The 21,367-nt window shown below is 39.8% G+C and overlaps 1 protein-coding gene across 7 annotated transcripts in view; it reads left to right on the forward strand.

Moving 5' to 3' along the window:
• Positions 1–10,860: 10,860 nt before the first annotated feature.
• Positions 10,861–21,367, forward strand: part of NFXL1 (nuclear transcription factor, X-box binding like 1) — a 53,087-nt gene continuing 42,580 nt past the window's right edge. Inside the window, exons 1-5 of one of the 7 annotated variants that reach the window (XM_049709452.1) lie at positions 10,861–10,987; positions 11,322–11,567; positions 14,201–14,377; positions 18,240–18,349; positions 20,366–20,499. In XM_049709452.1, the coding sequence (XP_049565409.1) occupies positions 11,324–11,567; positions 14,201–14,377; positions 18,240–18,349; positions 20,366–20,499 (665 nt within the window). In that variant the 5' untranslated portion in view covers positions 10,861–10,987; positions 11,322–11,323. Of the gene's footprint in view, positions 11,568–14,200; positions 14,378–18,239; positions 18,350–20,365; positions 20,500–21,367 lie in introns of all 7 variants that reach the window. The other 6 variants (XM_004268295.4, XM_049709451.1, XM_049709453.1 and 3 more) reach the window with 6 other exon arrangements.

Below are 21,367 nucleotides of genomic sequence, written 5' to 3' on the forward strand. Positions count from 1 at the left end.
TGTCTTCCTGATTTACTTCACTTAGTATGATAATCTTAGGCCCAGACGTGTTGCTACAAATGGCATTATTTCATTCTTTTCTTATGACTGAGTAATATTCCATTGTATATATATACCATAGCTTCTTTATCCATTCATCTGTTGATGGACATTTAGGTTGCTTCTTAGCTAATGTAAATAGTGCTGCTAAGAACATTGAGGTGCATGTATCTTTTCAAATTAAGAGTTTTCTCTGGATATATGCCCAGGAGTGGGATTGCTAGTTCCCATGGTAACTCTATTTTTAGTTAGGTTTTTTTTGTTTGTTTTTTTTGCGGTACGCGGGCCTGTCACTGTTGCGGCCTCTCCGGTTGCGGAGCACAGGCCCTGGACGCGCAGGCTCAGCGGCCATGGCTCACGGGCCCAGCTGCTCCGCGGCACGTGGGATCTTCCCGGACCGGGGCATGAACCCGTGTCCCCTGCATCGGCAGGTGGACTCTCAACCACTGCGCCACCAGGGAAGCCCTCAGTCACTTTTCTGACTGAACTTCCATCTCTTTTTGTTCCCCTCCTCACTGAATCTTTAAACGCTGAGGTGTCCCACGAAATTCACACCCTAAGTGAGCTCATATATCCTCTCGCACTTTATAACATCTGTATGCTGAAGACTCCCAAATCTCCAGCCTCTCCTCTAAACTCCAGACTTGCATATCCAACTAGAGACTTGATATCTCTTTGGCGAATGTGATATAATAAGAAATATATATTTTGGTATTTGTCCCTGGCTGCTGGGCTGAACTCCTAAAACCCCTGTAGTTTCCTAAGTGATTTGAACTTTAGGAGCATCTTTTGTTATACTTGGTTTCTGTCACAGACTCCTGAAACAGCTCTGGAGTGAAAAACTTGAAAGGAGTATCTTTTGTTATTCAACCATGCCTGGGTTCATGTTAATGAGGTGACTTTTGGAAAGTTCCTAAGGGTGAGGGGCTGGTTACCAGGGGAATCAACTGTGAGATTAGAGAGTTGGAACTTTCAGCCCTACCTCCTGACTTTCTGGGAAGGGAAAAATGGGCTGAACGTTGAATTAATCACTAATTCCAATGATTTAATCAACGGGTCTATGTAATGAAGCCTCAACCAAAAAACCCTAACCCAAGGGGTTCAGAGAGCTTCCAGGTTAGTGAACACATTGAGGTTCTGGGAGAGTGGTGCTCCCAGAGAAGGCATGGAAGCTCTGTGCCTCTTCCCACATACCTTGTCCTATATATCTCTTCCACTAGGCTGTTCCTGAATTGTATCATTTATAATAAATCAGTAATAGTAAAGTGTGTCCCTGGATTCTGTAAGCCATTCTGGCAAATTATTGAACATGAAGAGGGGGTAATGGGGACCTGTGGTTTATAGCTGGTTGGTCAGAAGTACAAGTGGCAACAGTAGGACTTGTGACTGCCATGTGAAGTGAGGAGGGCAGTCTTGTGGGACTGAGCACTTAACCTGTGGGGTCTGCACTCTCCAGGCAGCTAGTGTCAGAACTGGGTTAAGTGTAGGACACTCAGTTGATATCCACACTGAATTGAATAATTATTTTGTGTGGAAAACCCCACACATCTGGTGTCAGAAGTGTTGTTGTACATAGAGGGAAACAGGACAGTTGACTTCTAGTGAAGACTTGATGTGCGCTAAGCAGAATTCATGACTTGTTTCTCAAATCTGTTCCTTCTCTAATATTCCCTATTTCAGAAAAGGGCACTGCCATTGACTCCGTTCCTCAGGTGAAAAACTTCGAGTCTTTTCTTGACTCTGAATTTCACACCTGCTATCTAATTTGCCAGTGAATGTTGTCAGCTCAACCTTCAAAATATATCCTGCATCTGGCTATAAGTCACCACATCCAATGCTCATTCAAACCACCATCTTTCATCTGGACTGCGACACACCATGTTAACTGATCTCTAACGCCACTGTTGCTCCCCTTACCCCAGTAGTCCATTTCCACAGAGCTACCACTCTGATTTTTTTTTTTTTTTTTTTTTTTTTGTGGTACGCGGGCCTCTCACTGTTGCGGCCTCTCCCGTTGCGGAGCACAGGCTCCGGACGCGCAGGGTCAGTGGCCATGGCTCACGGGCCCAGCTGCTCCGCGGCATGTGGGACCTTCCCGGACCAGGGCACGAACCCGTGTCTCCTGCATCGGCAGGCGGACTCTCAACCACTGCGCCACCAGGGAAGCCCAACCACTCTGATCTTTTAAAAGCAATGTCAGATCATGTCACTTCCTTGCCTCAGCTTGCTTACAATTGAATCCCAAATCCTCACCATAGCCCTATATTAAATGACCCCTGATTACCTCTCTGATTTGATTTCCTACGGCTCCTCTGCCTGCTCAATCTCATTCAGTTGGCCTCCTTGCTTGTCCTTAAACATGCCAAGTATGCTCCCTTTTCTGGGTCCTTGTAGTTTCCTTTTCCTTTTCCTGGGAAGCTCACCAGTATCCAATGGATGTTGGACCTTTATTCAGGTCTCTGCTCAAATGTCACCTTGTTTACCCAATCTAGCTTGAAACCCTCTTCACCTTATCTCCCTGCACAGATCACTATTTGATATTATATCTTAATTTGTTTACTTGTTTGTTATCTGTCTCCTCCACTCAAATGTAAGTTCCATGTGGACAGGTAATTTATTTCATTTATTGCTCTATTTCCAGTATGTAGAAAATGTCTGGGGCATAAAAGGGACTTTATACATGTCTGTTGAGTGAAGTAGTAAGTGCATTTTCCAACCAATCCTGAGGAAATAAAACTCAGAGTTCAAATTAAGGTAATTGAAAGATGATGATTAATGTGATAATTTGCACATCTGAGTTTGTAAACTGAGAGTCATATCAACTATGATTTAATTCTATGCAACCATTCTCTCACAAGGCCCTTCCCAGCTCAAATTTTCCTATTATTTCTACATTAGTTTTCCTGAAAAATCTTCCTTTTATACTGTCATCTTCCTTCTCTTGAACCTTATAGTGGCTACTTAGTGTCAACATTGAAACCAAAATTTTTTACTTGTGTTTTCAAGGTGCTCTCCAGCCCTATTTGTCACCTTTGCCTGGGGATTCAATAGAATTTTCTCCTTTCTGGTTCAAACATGTGCCATGTTTATTTTCACTTCTAAACCTTGACTCATGCTGCCCCTACCACGTGGAGTGCTTCTTTCCATCCCATCCAATCTTACCCTGCCCTTAATAGTTTTCTCAGTTCTCAGCATCTCAGTGAGCCTTTTCATTCCTATCCTGGTTCTTTATTTATAGTGAACCCTTCCATCTCTGAGTACAAATATGCAATGCCTGACAGTACTGGATAACTGCCAGACTCAATTATTGATTGATGGATAGATTATTTAGCTGAATATTTGAAAATAGTTTACATTAAATATGAATAAATGTTTGGTTGGTTTTTGTCTCTGACGGTTTTCCTAGGAAAAGTGAGAGCCCAGTTTAAAAAATTATTATTTTATTTTCATGAAATTGACATTTTACAATACTATTTTTATCACTCAATTCTGAGTATTAATAAGTAAAGCAAAAAAGAATCAGCCCTCTAAAGTTATTTGCATTTAACCTGGCTAGAAAAATCAACCCGCTTATTTAATTTTTCTAATTCTCTTCTGCCCCACATATGGCAGAACATCTTTCTTATTTTAGCTGGTATATTTTGCACTTTATGTTGTATCCTTTATTTCCTTCTTAACACTTTTTCCCTTTATTTCCTTCTTAACATTTTTTTCTTTTTCTTTTTTTTTGCTGTCAGTTTGATTGGGTCATATCCAGTATGTCAAGTAAAACTGATATAAAATGTATACAGTGCTTGTATCAGTCTGGGTCCAATCAAGAATAGGAACCACACAGTGGGTTAAGTTTAATATAAAGAATTATCGAGTCCTGATAAAAGAATGACTAGAAGGAAACTGTGTATGGTATTCTAGGGCTCAGGGAGAATACCCAAAGAAGGACAAACTTAGAAGGGTCCCCCTCCCCAAGGCTGGTTCAGATATTATTGGAGAAGGTGTAATTCAGCCCACTGGATAGCAGAGAAGCTTGCTGGTTTGTCCTGGCCACAGCTGTTCTGCAGTCTCCTCTGGAGTACAGGTGATCAGGAACCAGTGGAGGTGAGCTTGCAGAGGGAATGGGAGCCAAGGCACAGGTGTGCTGTGTCTGGGTCTGCACTGGGAGGGTGGCAGTTATTGGGAGGGGGTGTCAGCTGCAAAGTGAGCAGTGACTCAGGGTACCAGTGTGAGCAGAAGAGCCTGGGGTCAGTTTCCATGTTGAGAGGGCTGCTCGGAAGTTTATCTCCAGGCCAGGCAAAGGCTGCAAGGTTGCTGACTCCACTGTATAGCAGCAGGAAATAACAGGAGATTGTCTTCCCTCCTCCAATGCCTCTCCAGTGCTCTCTGCTGAGAAAACTTAACATTGTGCCGTCTGTGGAGATGTTTAAAGGAGTTCTGTCCTCTGTCCCAGAGCATATATTGAAGGGTGAATTGGAGTTGAGGGGCAATATATTGATAACTGGCACCATGTTTACCTAAGTATAGGTGTATCTGTCAAAGGTAAATGTTTTTAGGGAGGCATGTATGGATACACTGGCAAAAAGAATCCATATCAGGAAGACATGTCAGACTCTACGTCCATCCACATTTCTATAAATGAGCCAATTTTGTTCCTTTTTATGGCTGAGTAATATTCCATTGTATATATGTACCACATCTTCTTTATCCATTCATCTATCATTGGACATTTAGGTTGTTTCCGTAAATAGTGCTACAATAAATATTGGGGTACTTGTGTCCTTTTGAATTATGGTTTTCTCAGGGTATATGCCCAGTAGTGGGATTGCTGGGTCGTATGGTAGTTCTATTTTTAGCTTTTTAAGGAACCTCCATACTGTTCTCCATAGTGGCTGTATCAATTTACATTCCCACCAACAGTGCAAGAGGGTTCCCTTTTCTCCATACCCTCTCCAGCATTTATTGTTTGTAGATTTGTTGATGATGGCCATTCTGACCAGTGTGAGGTGTAAGGCAGGAATAGAGACGTAGATGTAGAGAATGGTCATGTGGACACGGCTGGGGGGAAGGGGAGGGTGGGACAAACTGGGAGATAAGGTTTGACATAAATACACTACCATGTGTAAAATAGATAGCTAGTGGGAACCTGCTGTATAACACAGGGAGCTCAGCTTGATGCTCAGTGATGACCTAGATGGGCAGGCGGAAGGGGAGAAGGGAGGTCCAAGAGGGAGGGGATATAGGTATACATATAGCTTATTCACTTCACTGTACAACAGAAACTAACACAATATTGTAAAGCAATTTTACTCCAATAAAAAAAAAAAGGAAGACATGTCAGTAATGGACGAATAAATACAATTAAACCACAGTTATTTAAATCACTGGACAATAAAGGTATTCAGATGTCTTATTTTTTCTATGTTTTATTTCATAATTCTTTTTTTTTAACATCTTTATTGGGGTATAATTGCTTTACAATGGTGTGTTAGTTTCTGCTTTATAACAAAGTGAATCAGTTATACATATACATATGTTCCCATATCTCTTCCCTCTTGCGTCTCCCTCCCTCCCACCCTTCCTATCCTACCCCTCCAGGCGGTCACAAAGCACCGAGCCGATATCCCTGTGCCATGCAGCTGCTTCCCACTAGCTGTCTACCTTACGTTTGTTAGTGTGTATATGTCCATGACTCTCTCTCGCCCTGTCACAGCTCACCCTTCCCCCTCCCCATATCCTCAAGTCCGTTCTCCAGTAGGTCTGTGTCTTTATTCCTGTCTTACCCCTAGGTTCTTCATGACATTTTTTTTCTTTTTAAATTCCATATATATGTGTTAGCAGACGGTATTTGTCTTTTTCTTTCTGACTTACTTCACTCTGTATAACAGACTCTAGGTCTATCCACCTCATTACAAATAGCTCAATTTCGTTTCTTTTTATGGCTGAGTAATATTCCATTGTATATATGTGCCACATCTTCTTTATCCATTCATCCGATGATGGGCACTTAGGTTGTTTCCATCTCCAGGCTATTGTAAATAGAGCTGCAATGAACATTTTGGTACATGACTCTTTTTTAATTTTGGTTTTCTCAGGGTATATGCCCAGTAGTGGGATTGCTGGGTCATATGGTAGTTCTATTTGTAGTTTTTTAAGGAACCTCCATACTGTTCTCCATAGTGGCTGAACCAATTCACATTCCCACCAGCAGTGCAAGAGTGTTCCCTTTTCTCCACACCCTCTCCAGCATTTATTGTTTGTAGATTTTTTGATGATGGCCATTCTGACTGGTGTGAGATGATATCTCATTGTAGTTTTGATTTGCATTTATCTAATGATTAATGATGTTGAGCATTCTTTCATGTGTTTGTTGGCAGTCTGTATATCTTCTTTGGAGAAATGTCTGTTTAGGTCTTCTGCCCATTTTTGGATTGGGTTGTTTGTTTTTTTGTTATTGAGCTGCATGAGCTGCTTGTAAACTCTGGAGATTAATCCTTTGTCAGTTGCTTCATTTGCAAATATTTTCTCTCATTCTGAGGGTTGTCTTTTGGTCTTGTTCATGGTTTCCTTTGCTGTGCAAAAGCTTTGAAGTTTCATTAGGTCACTTTTGTTTATTTTTGTTTTTATTTCCATTACTCTAGGAGGTGGGTCAGAAAGGATCTTGCTGTGATTTATGTCATAGAGTGTTCTGCCTATGTTTTCCTCTGAGAGTTTGATAGTTTCTGGCCTTACATTTAGGTCTTTAATCCATTTTGAGCTTATTTTTGTGTATGGTGTTAGGGAGTGATCTAATCTCATACTTTTAAAAGTACCTGTCCAGTTTTCCCAGCACCACTTATTGAAGAGGCTGTCCTTTCTCCACTGTACATTCCTGCCACCTTTATCAAAGATAAGGTGTCCATATATGCGTGGGTTTATCTCTGGGCTTTCTATCCTGTTCCATTGATCTATCTTTCTGTTTTTGTGCCAGTACCATACTGTCTTGATTACTGTAGCTTTGTAGTATAGTCTGAAGTCAGGGAGCCTGATTCCTCCAGCTCCTTTTTTCGTTCTCAAGATTGCTTTGGCTATTCGGGGTCTTTTGTGTTTCCATACAAATTGCGAAATTTTTTGTTCTAGTTCTGTGAAAAATGCCAGTGGTAGTTTGATAGGGATTGCATTGAATCTATAGATTGCTTTGGGTAGTAGAGTCATTTTCACAATGTTGATTCTTCCAATCCAAGAACATGGTATATCTCTCCATCTATTTGTATCATCTTTAATTTCATAATTCTTTTAAAAAATTGATGTGGGGCTTCCCTGGTGGCACAGTGGTTGACAGTCTGCCTGCCAATGCAGGGGACATGGGTTTGTGCCCCGGTCCAGGAAGATCCCACATGCCACAGAGCAGCTGGGCCCGTGAGCCATGGCCACTTGAGCCTGTGCGTCCGGAGCCTGTGCTCCGCAGCGGGAGAGGCCACGACAGTGAGAGGCCCACGTACCGCAAAAAAAAAAAAAAAAAAAAATTGATGTGTATCATTCATACAGTAAATTGCACAAATCATAAATGTATAATTTTTTGAGTTTTTACATGTGTACACATAAGTGAAACTACTACCTAGATCAAGATAGAATTTTTCCACCACTCAGGAGGATACCTTATTGCTCTTCCCAGTTAAAATCCTCCCACCCCTACAAGAAATAGGCACTAATCTGGCTTCTGTTACTTGTTTAGGAACTTCATGAAATTGGATTCACAAGTAGGTATAATAAGTCCCCTACATATGAACAACTTCCATCCTGAAAGCACGTTCAAAGTCCAATTTATTCGTAAGCCCAGCAAAGTTAACCTAGGTACCCAACTAACACAGTCCGCTATACAGTACTGTACTGCAATAGGTTTATAATACTTTTCACACAAATAATACATAAAAAAATACAAAAAATAAAACATTTTAAATCTTACAGTACAGTACCTTGAAAAGTACAGTAGTGCAGTACAACAGCTGGCATACAGGGGGTGACATCGAGTGAACAGGTAAGAAGAGTTACTGACTGGAGGAGGGAGAGGAGGTGGGAGATGGTAGGGCTGAAGGATCATCAGCAATAAGAGACGGAGGGCGAGCTGCAATTTCACTCACGCCTGACGTTGATGGCACAGGTGATGGTCCCTTGCTGGATTCATTCTATCTACCCTCTTGAAAAAATGATCCAGTGATGTCTGGGTAGTAGCTCTTTTTTTCTCTTCATAGATGACATGGGATTGCATTCTGAAGGGTTGCTGCAACCTTCGTGTACCGTTCTATGTTCTTCTCCTGTGCCTCAAAAACTAAGTGCCTCCTCAAATAAAGAAAATCCCCTTGCCATTTCCTGCGTTGTGAATCTCTTTGGTTCTTCAGTTACTTCTTCTTCTTCTTGTCTCTCTTCGTCCTTTCTCTGGGCCTCCAATTCCTGGCGCTTCTTAGCAGTACAAGCTACATCATCACTGCTTTTACTCTTGCTTCTGGACATTCTGGGCTTGAAATAAAGATACTGTACCACTGTACTCTATACAGTACTGTATAGTAAAGTACACAAAAGCACAACCACTTGTAAACAATGCACACATGTGACAGTGTACACCAGACACGTGAACTAACTTATGTGATCGGACATGCGAACAGACGTTTGCATCTTTGAAAGCTCGCAACTTGAAGGTTCGTAAGTAGGGGACCTACTGTACTCTGTTGCATCTGGCCTCTTTTGTTCAACATGATATCTTTTGAGATTCACCCATCTTGCTACACGTATATATATTTTTTTGGCATAGCATTCCATTATATGCATATACCACAATTAATTTTTAAATTCTCCTGTTGATAGACATGAGGGTTATTCCTAGTTTTTGGCTATTATGACTAAAGCTGCTATAAACATGAGTTTTTGTGGAGCTATGCACTCATGTCTTTCAGTATATATTCAGAAGTGTAACTGCTTGGTCCCATGCTTTAGTAGTAAGTCCTGTTTAGCTTTAATAGATACTGCTGAACATTTTTCGAAAGTGTTTGAACCAATTTCCACTCCCAACAGTAAGTATGAGAGTTCCAGTTGCCAACAGTTAGCCAGTCTTTTGTTTTTAGCTATTCTTGAGGGTAGTATTTTTAAGAATTAAGATTAATTAGAACTATACAATTATATTTCTCAATGTTTATAATCTTAACTATATATTTATCAGCTTCATATATTTTTCATGTTCCCTTTTGATAAACAGAAAGAACTCTTGTTTTCCTCAAATGTTATCTGAAGTTTCAAAGTAAAAATTACAGCAATGGTAGCTTTTGAAATGTATTCTCAATTTACATATGCTTCCACATTATGATATATATCAGCTCTCCACTACTAAACTTTACTATAATACTATAATAAATGTTTGCTCATTCAGAGAGCACATAACATTCTTTTTGATGCCACAGTAATTATTATGATTATCAATTATCATTGTATAATATGGCAGGGGAAAAACTGATTATGTGAGTCTTTTTGCCTGATTAGGTCCTCTAAAAGTAACTGGAATTTCTAGGTAAACATTAAATACCTTCTCACAGTAATAATACAGTATGGCGTTTTTAAGAGCATAGTCCAAGATTCACACAGCTCAGTTGCAATCCTGGCTCTGCTAGGATGCTGAATAAGAAAGTTTTCTGTGTCTCTGTTTCCTAATTTAAAAAATGGAATCGGTAATAATACCTGGCTATAACAAGGGCAACTTACTTAACCTGTCTGTGCTTCAGTGTTCTCAGCTGTAAAATGGGGATAACAGGATTATTGTGAGTACCACATTGTTAATATACATATATATGTAAAACGCTTTGAATAATGCCTGGAACTTAATAAATGCTATATAAATATTAGGTACTTATTATTATTATTTTTGCGGTACGCGGGCCTCTCCCGTTGCGGAGCACAGGCTCCGGACGCGCAGGCTCAGCAGCCATGGCTCACGGGCCCAGCCACTCCGCGGCATGTGGGATCTTCCCGGACCGGGTCACGAACCCGTGTCCCCAGCATCGGCAGGCAGACTCTCAACCACTGCGCCACCAGGGAAGCCCGGTACTTATTATTAATGTAGAGGAATTAATTAGGTTGAAGGCTTGTAAAGGACCGTGTAGTCCCAAACAGCAATCAGTGTATTTCTCAATCCCAGATACAGCCCCGAATTTTTGAAATTTCTCCCACTCCCTCCTCTTTCTTTATTTCTTATTGAAAACAGCGAAGTCAGAAGAATCAGGACCAGACCTGGCTCCTTCCTACTCTCCTTAATAAAGGCTACTTTAGAGAGCTGTCGTGACGGTAAAAATCGGCCTGCTTCAGGAAAAGTATATTGTTAACTATAAAGGACTATGATAATAATGCCGTTAGATTTATCCTCTACATTGCTTTTACAATTCAGAAGTGCACTTTCTCCACTCCAGCCACTTTTCCGCAACACGCCCTCAGCTTTCCCTCCCTCTTCCCCAACACCGAAGCGTCTTCTTTATAAGTGCCTCCTCCCTTCTGTGAGAAAAGTTTCCTACCACCCGAAGGCGAGGCTAAAGATGGCAGGCAGTCAATTACGACCCCTGAGATAGCCTCCCGATACCGAGCTGGGTTTAGGGTAGTCGCACGGAAAAAGCGGCATCCTCTGGGTTTTGAACACCTCCGCCCCACCTTGCGCCCTCTCTGTGTGCCCACCCTGTCCGAGCTCCAAAGCACGCCGGGAATTGTAGTTTCCGAAGGCCCGCTTCAGTTAGCGCATGCGTTCCGAGGCCTTTCCCCCCCACCCCCCACCCACAGACACGGTTCCGGATGAGGAAGCGGCTAGTGATGCCACGCGTTCTGCGAGCGGTGGGCGGGGGCTTCTGGGAACTGTAGTCGTTGAAAGCGGGCGCCGTCAGTAAGGGACGTAGCTTTCTTTCCTCTGCGTTCGCTACTGCAGTTGGTTCCCGGCGGCAGCCGCTGGGTCAGTCTGCAGTTCTCCCGTAACGGCGCTCCAACTGAGTCCGAGGAGGCGCTTTCCTCCTCCCAGGTTCTCCTTCTTCGGCGCTGGATGCCCCTTGACTCGCGGTCCATTTCTCTGCCTAGTCCTCTTCCTCTTCGATACATCTCCAAAGCCCGGGCTCAGCGGGGACTCGCCCTCTGGGAGAGACAGGGCCGCGACCTTTTCAAACCCGGTCCCCACCCCGCGGAGGCCGTCCTCATTCCGCCTCTCACACCGGCTTCCCCCGCTGTCCTTTTTCCCCGCCTTGGTACCACCGCGCTCACGCTCCTTCCACTCTTTTTTTTTTCCTCTACAGGGATGGAAGCTTCCTGGCGCCAGGTGGCCAGTGGCCGAGGCCGAGCCCGAGGACGGGCCACTGCGGTCCCCTCCCCAGGAAATGGAGTCCATCTTCGCGGCGCCGGAGGAGGGCGAGAGAAGGGGTCGGTGGGCGCTGCTGGCCTTGGCCCCATTCCCGGTGGAGCTGCAACCCCTGCGGCTGCAGGTAGCTCAGCCCGGCGCAGCCCCGCGGGATCTGAAGCGCCGCAGACTTCCGTGGCCAGTGGTGAGAATGGCTCCCGTCCTCGGGCTCACCTGGATGCCTACCTACTAAGGCACTTGCTAGTCAGAACTGCCTTCGCATCCATTTCTTTCCTTCTCCTTCGGGAGTTTATTATTGGTCTCACTTCTCAAACCTTTCAGGCAGCTACTCATTCTAGGCCGATTCCCATCACACCTCTTTCATCATCACTGTAATTGATATTAATCAGTGTTACTTCTCCGTCCAATGTTCTTCCCTTCACTCTTTTTTGCCTACTGAATCCCCCCAGTTGCAGACAGTGGCCTGGGGGGCTGATTTAGCCTATAGTTTGGTTTGGTTAACACAATGCATTAAATCTGAATTGGTTGCCAGCAGTTTTTTGGTTTTTCTTTTTAAAATCTCATAAAAATCTGGTTAACAACTTTTCTTGTAAGATAAGGTATTGTGGCATTGGTACTTTTGTGCGTGGCAACAGTCGGCTGGGCTGAGGCGCAGAAATCTTATTTAGATTGGGTTTAGGCTTTCCACTTGACATTGTGTTTCCTACTTCTGGGGCCAGTTGTCATTTTCCATTTTTATTTGATTGCCTTAGTTTAGTAACTTTAATTATCTATGTTCTGTAAACACTTGAGCTTGTGGTACTTTTTTCAACTGCGGTTCCTAGTTACAAATTTCATGTCCTTTCTGGGATGTATCTGGTGTGGCCTTCTCCAGCTTTCAATAATCCTTCATCCAAGGCAGTGTTTTAGTGGAGCCTGGGAGCACACACGCAATTCTAAGTTGTCCATACTAATGAAAGAATTCAGGGGGCTAAGAGAATAATCCCTAAAATCATTTTATTGTTGTATTTAGAATGTATTTTTCAAAATATATTTTTTGCGGGGAGGAGCAAATTGAGCTCCTGAATGTCTCCTAAGCTAATTTTAAAGATAAGTGGTATTCTCTTGGTTACTGAGTTTATGATAGTGGTGGTGGTGAGGTGTGCGAGAGGGAGAACTGTGAACAGTTTTGGTAAGCTTTCTTGGATTTTGTGGATAGTAGAAAACCAAGCATCCTTTAACTGGATAATTGAGATTTGACCGTAAGAAATAATATATGGTAAGGTTGCTTTGTCAGCTTTCTTTGAGATGATCTTATGTAGGTCCATTGATCAGGTTATGAATGTTTTTATTATATCTGTCTAATTCAGCCTTTTAAAAAATGTCTTTAAGTGCTCATTTCTCATAATGACATTTATCATCTTATTGTACATAACGTTTTGAGTCATATATCTTATAGCAATTACGTTTCTCCTAGTACTCAAAGAGTCCGATGTGGGCACTGTACATTTTCCTCCAGTTTTACTTGAAACACTGAGTAGTCCCCAGCCAAGCTGGCTGCAGTAAGAGAAGGAAAACATTTCATGAGGAAAATAAAAGATAAAACATCATTAAGTACAAATACACCACCTAAAATAAGAAAGTTTGTATTTTTAGTGGCTCATCAGTTTCAAGCGTAAAGTGGCACTAATTATGGGCACTAATGAATTAAGATCAGTTTAGTATGTTGTGACTCCTTTCTTGAACTATGGTTGCTGTCCAGAAGAGTTTATTAACACTTAATGCTTGCAGAGAATTTTCATGGTCCTTGCTCTTGAGGAGTTTGAAGTCTCATTGGGAAAGTGCTGTGAAGTAATTTAATTCTTTTTGTGTTATTAAGCAAGTAACAAGAAGTACAGACAGGGCTTCCCTGGTGGCGCGGTGGTTGGGCGTTCTTCTGCCGATGCAGGGGATACGGGTTCATGCCCCGGTCCGGGAAGATCCCACATGCCGCGGAGCGGCTAGGCCCGTGAGCCATGGCTGCTGAGCCTGCGCGTCCGGAGCCTGTGCTCTGCAACGGGAGAGGCCACAACAGTGAGAGGCCCGCATACCGCAAAAAAAAAAAAAAAAAAAAAACAGGTACAGACAGTGCTAAACAGAATAGCAGAAGAACTAATCCAAAACTTACTTAACATTTCTTTTTGGAATGAAGTTGTTGTAAGAGACATATTTTCCATGTTAGCAATATTTTGTATGGGATTAATGTTAAATAAGTATGATTTGTGACCACATCTTAATAAAGACACAAAGTCCTTGAGCTTTCTAAGAAGCAGATTGTAAACATAGTGGGTAGACAGTGAATACTGTTTGTGCAAGGTCTTTGGTGGGCCAAGATGGGCTGGGTTATAGTGTGCAAGAGGATGGTTTGAGAAAGCGCCTGACTCTGCTGATTCTGATGTGCTCCCAGTGGGTATGCTTCCCTTGTTTTAAAAATCACTGTGTACCATTCAATTTTTAAACATCTCACTTCAATTTTGTTAATATCCTGTTTTGAGGTTGATCACCAGTTTTTTGATACTTTATCATAGCTTTATAATTTTAAAAATTGATTTGTTAGTCATTCGAGAACAATTAGTTGGCATTTAGCGGAATATTTAACAAAAGTGTAAGTTTGTATTGTGGTATTCTCTTTACTCGTGTGACAAGAAATTTGAAAATACTTTTTTCATGGATGATAGTGAAATAGAATGTGCCAAAGATGACTTTTAAATCTGTATTTTAATAATGTATTGGTATATCATGCCTTGCTTTTTGAGAGATTGTTTTGCAGAAATGAAACTCATTTTTTTTTCTTTTAAGCAGAGCTGATGTCTCAAAAGAAATTTGAGGAAATCAAGAAGGCTAATCAAGCTGCAGCCAAAAAACTTGTTGAAGAACACCTTAACTCTTCATCTGAGGAAGAAGGAGATGAAGATTTTGAAGGAAAAAGAGGAAAAATAGTTGCTAATACGTTTATAACTTACACTACTCAGACAGGTACTGTATGAGCTTTTCAATTTTGACATTTTTACATCAATGAAAATACATTCCTGACTTTTTCTGACACCTTTACTCTATGTGGAATAGGTTTTGCATCTTAAGAATGAGCATTTTTGTGTTGTAGAGTTGAATTTTTGTACCTTTTACTATTTGAGTTATACGTTGTATAACGCTAATCTTTCTATAAAGCAAATAGGATGGCAATGTCTCTTACAGCCTTAGAAGTTCTCTTTTGTGTTTAATTGGCATTTCATTAGAATGCTGGGAGGGGGATGCCAAAGGTCCCTGTGCAATGAGTGGGGTCAGGTTGTTCCTAATGATGATTTGATTGCACTTGAGGACTTTGAATACTCCTTTAAATCTATTCTTCATTATTCTCTTTGTCATCATGTTAAATGTATCTTGAAGTCAATTTCATTTCTTGACTTAATTCCTTTATTTTATATCTTACAACTTCTGATTTTTATATGTAAAAAAAATCTAAGTCTCCTCAGGTCTGAAGTGTTTAATCACATTATATGTTGTATATATCCGGGTTACTCTCAAAGCCACATTTGTTTGTGAGAGAGATGGCCAAAGTGATGTCACTGTGAAGATTTGGGACTAAGTGTAGAAGTAGATTATTTTAAATGTAAGTCTCTTACACATTCCACATTTTATGCTTATAGTCATTATTGGAAACATTCTTGCATGCATTATCCGTATTAGTTGCCTGAGTATATTGACGGCATCATGAACATAGGTACACATCATCAAAAAGCTTTCCAAGGAATTTACCATATCTGCCAAGGAATTAAGATTAGGAAGCTTGACTAAGAAGTCTGGTTGAGCCACGTAAAAATTGATAAAGAGGAACCTTAAGGTTAGGAGGTTTCTTGCTTTTAGAGAACTTCATAGAAAGTAACTTCAAGTATCCTGCTTCAAGAAGACCTCACTGAAACCACTCTAGATACAGATTTTATTTTTAAATAGGAAATTCAGTGATATAACTCAGTATTTCTGTCTAGTGTTTAGAAAACTTTTATCATTTGTAAGTTTTATTAATTTTTTTAAAAATTTATTTATTTATTATTGGCTGTGTTGGGTCTCTGTTGCTGCGTGCGGGCTTTCTCTGGTTGCAGTGAGCAGGGGCTACTCTTTGTTGCGGTGCACGGGCTTCTCATTGTGGTGGCTTCTCTTGTTGCAGAGCACGGGCTCTAGGCATAAGGGCTTCAGTAATTGTGGCACGTGGACTTCAGTAGTTGTGGCTCGTGGGCTCTAGAGCGCAGGCTCAGTAGTTGTGGCACATGGGCTTAGTTGCTCTGCGGCATGTGGGATCTTCATGGACCAGGGCTCGAACCCTTGTCCCCTGCATTGGCAAGCAGATTCTTAACCACTGCACCACCAGGGAAGTCCCACTTTTATTAATTTTTAACATGGCTTTCATCTTAAAGTGTTAAGGCAATTTTTCTTATACGGTATTATGTCAAATCCATAAATATTTTGATTTTCGTTCCTTTGTGTTCTGTACTTTGCCTCTACCAAAGTAAGGAAATCTGATCACTTAACTTTAGAATGATAAATGCCAGGGTCATGAGATGGTTCCCATCTCATATTAGTGAATTGAATACCAAAACTTTACCAGAGAAGTTCGTTCTTTCTGTCTGAGCACAGCCTTTATACTTTTGTGATATCTCAGATTTCAAACTTGAATGGTCAGCTTCCTGATGGGTATCGCTGTCTTGCTGGCCTATGGAAACACAAACATATGTTGAAAGATAACTTATTTCTTCTCTTGTTCCCTTTATCTCTATTAATACTATAATTTTCCCAGTCACCTACCTAAGCCAGAAATCTGGGAGCAGGGTTGGCATATACACGCATGAGTGTGTTTTATTCGCTACTACTCCTCCCCTCTGCCCGTCAGACAGCTCGTCTAACACAGCACTCTTTCCTTCTGAACATCGACTTTTCAAAGCAACACAATCTAATTGTCACCGAGTCCTGCTGAGTTTTACTTCCTCAATTTCTTAAATTCATCCCACCACTCCCCACACGCTATCATCACCTTAATTCAGGCCCCTACAGCTGTTTAATATGTGGATTAAATCCACATATTAACTCTGTGAGGTAGATATTACTATTACTATTGTTACTATTTTAAAGATGAGAAAACTGGGACAGACGCATTAACTTGCTCGAGGTCATTTTTTGCTTTATCTGCTGTTAACTGCCTCTTAACTTCAGGTACTCCATGTTTCCAGTCTTGGCCTCCCTCACACTCATTTTTCTTCAGTTGCCAGAGTGATCTTTTTATGCATGACTTCAAATGCCATGCTATCCGTCGTGACATCTTGGGCAGTATACTTTATTGTTGCAGCCAAATTTTAACACATTTTTCAAAGAAATCTTACATAAATTTTATGAGTATAAGATTAGACTTTATTTTATTAAAGCGTGTTCATCTTGTTTTCATATTCTATTTTACATGTTAGCTGTTAAATTAGATGAAATTTTAAAATGTTATACATTTGTTAGAGCCAGCTGTGTCAGAAAGCAAAATAAGTACACAGAATATGATTATTGTCTGCCTTTAAGAATCTCTTCAAACTTCGATATTTTTTTAAAATAAAGCAATTGTCTTTAATAAGTTTGTAATATTTTATAGTTGGGGAGTAATTTTATGTATATTTTGTATAATATCATAAATTATACCTGCATTTATATTATGGTAGAGCAAGTTTTTGTGAGTGTTGTGTTTACTTGGATGATCTTAGAAAGTAAAGAATTATCTAAGTGTCCTATTTATTTAATTTTTCTTTTTGGTAACTTAAATTTTGGTTTGTACCATTTTATTGCCATGGGAAGTTCTGTACTTATGATGGTTTATGTTATTAGTGTACTTTTCTTGGAGACTCGGTTAACCTCTATTGAACAATCTTTATTGTACTAAAGGCCTGTAGGTTTATTTCTCTTACACTAAAGTGACTCAGATTATTGTCCTTTTGTTGTTGTGTGTGCTTTTGGGTAGCTTTTCTGCCTTTCATCGTGCTGTTATTTCTTGGACCTTCCTGTGTTCAACCCTTGCTGTGGCATAGCATAGTCGTCAAGAGGGCTCACTTTGGAGTCATACTGAAGTTACTTAAGTGTTCTGTGCCTCAGTTTTCTCATCTGTAAAATGAAAGTAAAAATAGCTTATTTAATCTTACTGAAATAAGAATAGTACAGTGCCTAGCAAGTAAATGCTTAATAGTTGCTTAAAGGAAATACAGTCTAGTAATTTTTATCTAAGAAGTCATGCTTCCTTTTTTAGCAGAAATAGCATAATTTAATGAAACAAGGTTATTATACTGTATTGATCTCAGGATCTTTTCATTCAACAGATTTTTACTAAGAATTTGCTATGCGTCAGACACACACACACACACACACACACACACACACACACACACACAGACTTTTACACACTTACACATTCATACGCATATGCTTATATTTAGGTTCAATGGCTTTGCTGAGCTTTGACTTTGCAGTTCCTTTCACTTTGCTTTTTGATATGCTTTCCCTTGTTACTTGACATCTTGCTGCTGTTGCCTGTGACTCTGCCCCCACCAGATTTGTTAAGGACTGTAACAGCAAGTATACTCTGAGAGAAGGTCAAGGTAACTGTTTTTGAATCAAGTACATAAGATGTAATGCATGGACTTTGTGACCTCTTGGCAGTTCACTGGTTGCTTTTTTCTTAAACTTCTCATTTTTTCAGCTATATTTTGAGCAATTGGTATTACTAGACAGTTCTCACATAATGTGGTGCTGTTAGTGAGTTTGTGTTATTTTCAGATGTTGCTTAACCTGAAGTTTTCAATTTTTAAATTTCAAGATGGAGATGTTCGTGAGTTAGAGCGAACAAAACAGTATGTAAATGAAGCTTTTCAAGCAGGGGCTATGACATGCTTAATTTGTATTGCTTCAGTGAAGAGAAACCAAGCAGTAAGTTTTTCTCCTTATCTAAATTATTGTTATATCCCCCAAATATCTTATTTTGCATTTATAATTTGTAATCATTTATTATTCTTTTTGCTTATTTTTGTTTAAGAATACTTCATTTGAGAATTCTCTTTATGAATTGATACTCAATTTTTGGGAATCTTTAATTAAAAGAAAAATAGCTCTAAATGAGCAATCAATATTTTTAGCACTATTAAAATAAATGAAGCAAATATTTTCAGTGTCAATGCATATGTCAATTTGATAAAGCATTTTTAGTATCAGTACTTTAGAGATTGCCATAAATACTGAAATATTAAGTAAACTATATTTCATTACTTTCAGCAGGTTTAAAATAACATAGATATGCTCCCTGCCTTCAAGGAAGTAAAACCTAGCAATGACAATTAGAGTTTATTAGTGAGCTTCTCTTGTGTGGAAAGTGGCTAGGGTTAATGGGGAGAGATGGATTCAGAGAAAACTCATGTACGTAGAGACGCTATGGCCTAACGGTGAAGTTATGTATATATACATTTAAAGGGCATTAATAAAGCAATTAAGGGGATGTGATGACTGAATATGATAGACTCACCATTTAGACCTCAGCTTAATCCACTGCTATTATAGCAGCATTGCCTAGAGAAAGAAAGACAGGTCAGATGTGAAATGGATTGGTCGTGTAGAGTGAATCAGAAATTTAAAATATATCGGGTAGGATAGTGTAGCAGACGCAGGTGCCTTTGGTGCCCTGAGTCACATCTGGTTGTCTTACTCTGATTTCAGCTGCAGTGGAGGAATAGGCTCTCTGCATGCGGATGCAGTTTCACTGTAAACACTTGCTATGTGTGTGAATTTTTTTTTTTCCAACCTCAGTGCTTTCTCCTTGAGAACTGACTCAGCCAGGAAATGGGTGTAGTGCAGAGCAGAGTTAATGTCCGTTGGGGCAGCATTCCACCATAGGGAGCTGGGGGATGACTGCCCTAGCCTCCTGTTTGTTAGTGGTTGGGGCTGGGGGTGTCCTAGGCATGTTTTACGTGGTTTTTCAGAGCATCCCTAGCAGGACTGAACTTTGGCCCTTAGTGATAGTCAGCTCAGCAATATACAGTTTATTGGTATTTCCTCTTCCCTATCTTGGCCTTTTACTTATGCATCCCAGTTCTTTTCTTAGGCACTGCTTTGGGGGGAACTCAATCTAAGAAGTTGGCTTTTTTTCAGTGCTCCTGCCGGCTTATGCAATATATTCCATGTCTGATTTTATTGAACAACTGCAAAATGTTATGATGAAAAGTGAACTGATTTTTGTCAGTTATAGCAAAGTATTGGCTGGTTAAAAAAATTAATTTCTGTTATTCCTTAAGCTGTTAAATTTCGTATATGTGTGTTTGTTGTGTGTGTGTGTGTATATATATACACACACTGAAGTTTTTTGCTCACCTAATTTTTAGAATTTAGCATTAAGTGCTAGACTAATAGGTTTTATATAACTGTAGGGCAACATAGAGATTGTATGTACATATTTGTGTTTAAGGATTTTTTTGTGGTGTTATTTATAATTGGAAAAATCTTAAATTTCCAACAACCTGAACTTGGTTAAATTATGGTAGACAAATCAACATGATATCTACTGTACAGCTATAAATATCATATTGTATGAACCTACTTGATAAGGGTAAATGCTTATACTGTGTTAAAAGGCTATAAAGTTATATATCAGTACAGTATGACCTCATTTTTTAAAAGTATGAAATATATACAAAAAAATTGGAGACTGCAGAACGTTAGCAGTAGTTGTTTCTAGCTGAATGAATCAGCATGATTAATACTATTTTTCTTTAAAGTGTTCTACATGTACATTAGTTTTTATAAAGAACATTTCTTCTGTTATGCCGGAAGGAAAGTTTTTTCCTTAATCCTTATGTAGCTCTTAAATAGTTTAGTGTGGTGCTTATTTTAAAGTATTGTGGAATTATCAAAGAAAAATCATTGCATACTTGTTAATTTCTGATACCTTTGTCTTAGGTTTGGAGTTGTTCAGGATGTTTCTGTATATTTCACATGCCCTGTATCCAGAAGTGGGCTAAAGACAGCCAGTTTCTGGTATCTTCTCCTTTGACGGATGATGATTTTGGAAAGAGAGATTATCCCTGGCCTTGGTAACTTTTTCTAATTTAGTTGGAATGTTTAGTTGTAAAATAAATGAAAATTGTAGCTCCTCAGTTGCTTTATTGGCAGTTTCAGTATCCGTGCTTGGCCTTCAATTAGTCATTTGGTTTGTGAAGATATGAGACCTGCTAATGGCTCCCCCCGCCACCCCAGTTTATATAACTACTAGTTCCTTTTGCTAACTAATAAATAATTCAGACTCTGTTTTTCCCCTGCAAAACGACTCCTTAGTAATCCTTTTTAAAGAACTTTCATTTCTTTAGAAATAGAATCCATCAAAATTCTGGTACTTCTCTCTGGAGCTCCTTTTAGTATGTATTGGTATCACATTGTACAAGACTGTCCTCTAACATTTTGATCAATGACTTCCGATTTTATCCTCAAAATCTCTCAAAACTGCAGGTGTAAATCAATAGCCTCACATTCCTTCAGGACCACTATAATTTGCCTTCTCTGTTTCTTCATACAGAAAACAACACACTTAAGTAAATTGGTATCACTTTAAAGTCACGGTCTGTAGCCTTAGCTGGGTTGTAAGTCACTTTCCTTCCTTCCAGCTTGAATTAATGATCCAAACTTTTACCATAATTTAGAAGATTTGCTAGGTAAAAAGAGTTAAATATTTTAAAATGCAGAAACGTCTTTTTATAAAGAAAATATCAAAAATTTCTCTATTCTTCTCTTTCATGTGACTCTCTTCTCAAGTTTCAATTTTCCAAAGACAGAAAGCCAGACTAGTGACGGAATTTTCTTTTACTATAAGTTACTACTAAAACATAACATTTTTCTCTAATAATCTATATTAAACTTTTACATATACAAAATTACTTTTCCACTCCCACCTCCCATTTTCTTTAG

The sequence above is a fragment of the Orcinus orca genome, chromosome 4, assembly GCF_937001465.1.
Source record: "Orcinus orca chromosome 4, mOrcOrc1.1, whole genome shotgun sequence".
Lineage (NCBI taxonomy): Eukaryota > Metazoa > Chordata > Mammalia > Artiodactyla > Delphinidae > Orcinus > Orcinus orca.